The 5,000-nt window shown below is 45.4% G+C and overlaps 1 protein-coding gene across 1 annotated transcript; it reads right to left on the bottom strand.

Moving 5' to 3' along the window:
* Positions 1–1,300: 1,300 nt before the first annotated feature.
* LOC122249885 (arginine kinase-like) lies at positions 1,301–4,709 on the bottom strand. The gene is made up of 3 exons (XM_086549183.1): positions 4,612–4,709; positions 3,069–3,259; positions 1,301–2,512 (listed from the first exon to the last, which is right to left on the bottom strand). Exons 2-3 carry the CDS (start codon positions 3,235–3,237, stop codon positions 1,611–1,613), a joined length of 1,071 nt encoding a protein of 356 aa, XP_086405309.1. The 5' UTR covers positions 3,238–3,259; positions 4,612–4,709; the 3' UTR covers positions 1,301–1,610.
* Positions 4,710–5,000: the final 291 nt, after the last annotated feature.

The raw sequence follows: 5,000 nt of genomic DNA, 5'->3' as shown, positions 1-5,000 counted from the left end.
TTTAATGTACTTCACTAGTCAGGATGTATTTAATGTATCTTTTATATCATAATACATGTGTGATGTGTGGATTATGTGTATTTCATTTATCCCCAAACTCTATTGGACAGAAGAGTAGGAAGAGGATGTGCAGTCAAGAAATGTCTATGACATTTGTCAAATGTTTTGTAAACAAAATGTCAGTGGATTCTTTTATTTTCTATTTGCACTAATCCTCCCACAAAGGGCATGCTTCATGGGTCAGATCACTTTTGCACTGCATTTCTCCTTTTGTTGGAATTACTAGCCCTATATTCCTGCAGTTGTGCAACTAGGACATCATACTTATGCTAATATATCACTCTCACATCATGCTGCAAGTCTAGAAAATGTGAGAAAACGCATCCAACATTGCCCAGACTTGAACGTCTTTAGACGTGGCCCATCCCGGAAGGGTTAATACTTTGGTTGGAATGAATCTTTACATGCAAAAAATAATTTACAATTGATGTGTTATAGCAAGTGCTTAATATCAAGAAACTTGCCAATCAAACAAAACATTTAATGACATGAAAAATTCAGTTCATCCCTTAATCTTTTGTAATACAGCTAATGGCCTAAGCTGTTGAAAATAAAGTTTAAACCAATTCACCTGTGGTTGTCATTTGTGTAAAAAAAAAGTTTCCACCGAATTTATTACAAAAAAATTATTACAAAATAAAAAAAGTCCAGCAGCTACTGTTGTTTTTTTTCCCCCTGTGTATACACAACTGGCCATAGGCCATTTATGCAATTATTGATCAAGCAGCTCTAAATTTTACCTAATGTTTATATTGACAACTCGGTAAAACCCTGAAGAGTCCACCCCAAAAATTATAGTTTCATACATCACTAACCTTGTCAGAAAAGTTCATAAATTTAGCTCCTAATTATAGCCAAGTCTAAATTTATATTGTTTTGCGGTTAGATTGTGCCTTGTACTTGTCAACTTAAAAAAAAATGCATGTAGTCTCACTAGCACAAGTAGTTAGATTATATAATCTGTCAAGTTTCAGATTAGGTGTGAGTGAAGGGTCACTTCGTGGATTACTTGTGCTCATGTACTTTTTGCATTCAAGTTATATACACCAAGGAATTAGTCCACTCTAGTTATTAGAGAGGAAACACCATCTTGGGTTACTTCATAATAGTGGATCATTGTACAACTGCCTTGTACCCAGTAAGTCAAGGTTTCTCAATTATCCATGTGCACAAATAAGCCTTTCAATTGGCAAGTTCTGCCCAGTTCAAACATTGAAAATAGGGAACAATAAAGCACCTGTTTATATTTTTAAGTTTAATTTTATATATATTTGTGATTATAGATGTGGGGTAGCATTACCAATCATGTACGTGGTGGTATTTACAGTTGTCGCCCCCCAAAGCTCCGGGTAGCCTGGAATGTTACCGGAACTTCTCACAGTTGGGTGACTCACTCCATCCGGTACGCCCTTACCCTTGGGCTCCATCCGGTAGGATCTAAGCCCTTGGCTTAGGGCGCTCTCCTCCTACACCGCCACAGTTAAAACCAGCTCGCCCCCACCCATAGGGGGTTGAGAGCCGGGAATGACTGTAGTACTAAGTTAAGCTTCTTACATCTCCTTCTCCATCTTGATGAGCTCAAGGATACCGTCCTGCATCTCCTTGACAGCCTGGAACTCAGTGAGACCCATGCGGCGCTTGTTGGAGATGTCATAGATACCGCCCTCAGCCTCAGTGTGCTCACCGCGGGTGCCGCGCACCTGCAGGTTGTACTTGCCAGCGACCTCCTCAAGCTTGTCGCGGTTAGCAGCAAGCTTGGGCAGCTTGATGTGGACGGAGGCGCGCACAGTGGTGCCAAGGTTGGTGGGGCAGAAAGTGAGGAAGCCCAGGCGGTCGTGGTGAGAGAAGGGAATGCGCTTCTCAATCTCGTTGACAGCGGAGGTGAGACGACGGAAGACCTGGCCGAGATCACCGCCCATCTGCATGGAGATGATGCGGAGGTGATCCTCCTCGTTGACCCAGACGAGGAAGGTCTTGTTGTCGTTGTGGTAGATGCCACGGCCGGCGGGCCAGTAGCGGCAGGCATTGGCGGCCTGCAGGAAGCGGTCACCCTCCTTGAAGAGGAAGTGGTCGTCGATCAACTTCTGCTGGACCTCCTTGCTCATGCCAGTAAGGGGGAAGTAGGTACCCTTGAGCTCGCCCTCGAGGCTGGAGAGGGTAGAGGAAACCTTCTCCTCCATCTCCTTGTACTGGGCCTCAGTGAGGCAGGGGTTGAAGGGGTAGCCCTCCATGGAGCGACCGCAGCGGACGCGGGTGGAGATGACGTACTGGCCCTCGGGGTCGACGTTCACGAAGGAGCTGACATCACCGAAGTCCTTGTTGGGGTGCTTGTCAGTCTGCTTGAAGCCAACATGGTAGTCCTCGATGATGGGGTCGAAGAGGGGAGCGAAGAGGGTGTAGGCCTCGGCGTCAGGGGCATAGATACCAACGCCAGAGTCCAGGTTCTCCACACCTGAGGAAGAAACGAGAAAACATTTCAATGGCGGCGTAATACCAAGTTACCTAAGCCCTACAACTTAAAATTCAATTTTGGTCTGCCATGGCATTAGCCTAAGCCCGCCCATGCCCTAGTCAAATGCATCACAAGTAGTGAAGTGGCCAATGATAAGAGTTCATAATCTGGCGCGTGAAGTGGGCAACGGCAGTAGACTAAGGGCATGAGCGAGACGGGCTGCCGCTATCGATTCCCGGGTGGACACGGCAGCCATCACCGGCTGCACCCTGGATGCCGCAGGGAGCCTTGCAGAGAGGCGTCTCGTGCACCACCTTTGTCAACTTTCCCAACCCTCTAATCGAAATAAGCCACTTTAAAGCCACAGATGAATCTAATATTCAAATATAAATTATATTGAAGTACAAACCCAAGTTTCATGCCCTTTTCACTATATATGCAAGCTTATTTGACGCGGTTAATTAAATAGCGAGCACACCAGTTCACCACCCCGAATCAGTAGATTAACATAACCTAATGAATCCCTCCTTCGACGAATTCGAAGAAAATTTCTTACCGGACTGGATGACGTCGAGGAGGGTGGCTCCCAGGGAGGTCTTCTGGCCCTTCAGCTTGTCGAAGATGTCCTTGGAAAGGTACTTCTTCAGGAGAGACTTGCAGTCGGTGGCGGCTTCAAGTTTCTTGAAGCCAGCCTCCAGCTTCTCAAGAACAGCAGCGTCAACCATTTTGTTGCTTGAAGATTCCTGGCTGCAACAGAAAGACCACACAATTGAGTATCAAACCGCTAGTTAACGAAAAGCGTTAAGCTATAAACTCAAATTCACCCGCTCAATCTTTTATACCAAAACGTAGTGATGGGTAGTAGTGTGATAAGGGACGGCACAGCGAGGGCGAAGCTATGCATGTATGAGCGGAAGGGGATAGCTGGGGGGTGGAGGGTCTCACAGCTTACCCTCCCTCCGCCCTTTCGAGCCGCCCCCCTCCCCCCCCAACAACCAGCCGGCTCAAGTTCAAGGTCTGAGAGCCGGCAGCTTGGTGGCGACGGACGCCGGTTGTCAAAGTTCTCAGTGTGTGAACTATGCGGGTTCAACAATACGACTACGAGAAATGGAAATGGCAAATCCGAAAAAAATGGCAAATCAATCTGAATAGGACTCTTGATATAGGACTTGCACTAAGCAGAGGAGTTGAGCGGCGAAAAATAGCGTAGGGGCGAGATTTTAAAAATACAAGAAAAAAGCTCGATTTTTATAAAAGTATTACTACTAAAAGCACCCGCTTATATGAATTAAGCTTACTTCGTGCTCGCCGTGTTCCCATACAAGCCTATGATCTGCTTAAAGGCTAAAATTCTATACAAAGAAACGTTTATTGCGCAGTTAGGCTTGTTGTGGCAACCAAGCCAGCAACCAATCAATGAAAATTCAAACCTGGTAGCGTCTCACCGTAGAGTTCCACAGCCTTAAAAGTGGAGATACGCTCCCATTACAAGTTAACCTAAAAACTATGACCACTAAGATAAAAGTTAAATACAACATCGATACAGAACTTAAACAACTGAATACTATCGATATAATGCCACTGCATCTTAGAAAAAAATGCTTTGGAGAACCACGCAAAGGCAAACAAAGGATAGCTGAATCAAATTAAAAACATCGATCCATGCAACAAATCGCTTGTTTACACGTATATTAAAAGCAAATCGAAATTAAACATTTACCGTTGACCCTTAATAAGTTACAATAAAAAGAAAAAAAATTGTAAAAACGTTTAAACCTGCCTTCGACTCCAACCAGGAATATTTGCTTCGGGAGCAGATCCTGCTGCTTGAAAACTTATGTGAAGCCTTATACAATAGACAAATATCGAGTGCAATTTGGTCGATTCAAGCAACTCCGCTATCACTGGAGCAACAACGACGGCTCCCCACTAACACAATCACTTTAGAAACAATGATGGACATATCGCTACCACTTCTGCACGATTGAGAGCTTTGTGATGAGCACCAACCAGTGGTGTTCTCCATTTAAACCGACTAGAACACTTGTCGAATAAACATATGTGTGTGTATGAGGCACTCGTATAATGGCACAACTGACTGTCAAATGATTTTAGCACAGTTTTGTATCGAATGTTGGAGCTGGGCTGAGCTGTGTTCACGTACCGTCCAAACACCTCCTCGACTCAGGATGCGAGTGACGAACAAGCCGGCTTACGGGCTTTTATATGCGGCCGCGGGAAGGGGGCGTGGCTAGCGCGCTCGGCCAATGGGCGTGGTCGTGGTGGGGGGTTACCGGCCCTTCTCCCTGCTTTTAGATCTCCTCCCTCAAGGAAAAACGCACTATCGGGATATTTTCAGAACCGGCACACTATCCAGCGTGGAAATGAAAACAATGCGACGAATAGTAGCGCATTCTACATGGAATAAAAAGATGGGGATGCAGAAAGCTATACATGTAACAGGCACCAAATAGGGCGGGTCTACCAT

Source organism: Penaeus japonicus, unplaced genomic scaffold (assembly GCF_977035675.1).
Source record: "Penaeus japonicus unplaced genomic scaffold, GWHDUDI00000001_assembly GWHDUDI00000021, whole genome shotgun sequence".
Taxonomy (NCBI): Eukaryota; Metazoa; Arthropoda; class Malacostraca; order Decapoda; family Penaeidae; genus Penaeus; species Penaeus japonicus.
The sequence above is the reverse complement of the archived record's forward strand: the minus strand, read 5'-3'. Positions and strand labels throughout refer to the sequence as shown.

Bases quoted from the DNA above. Each gene is read 5' to 3' on its own strand.
- LOC122249885 (XM_086549183.1), bottom strand. From the start codon at position 3,237: ATGGTTGACGCTGCTGTTCTTGAGAAGCTGGAGGCTGGCTTCAAGAAA. The intron at 2,513-3,068 runs GTAAGAAATTTT...TTTCTTCCTCAG, and splicing joins CCTCGACGTCATCCAGTCCG to GTGTGGAGAACCTGGACTCT.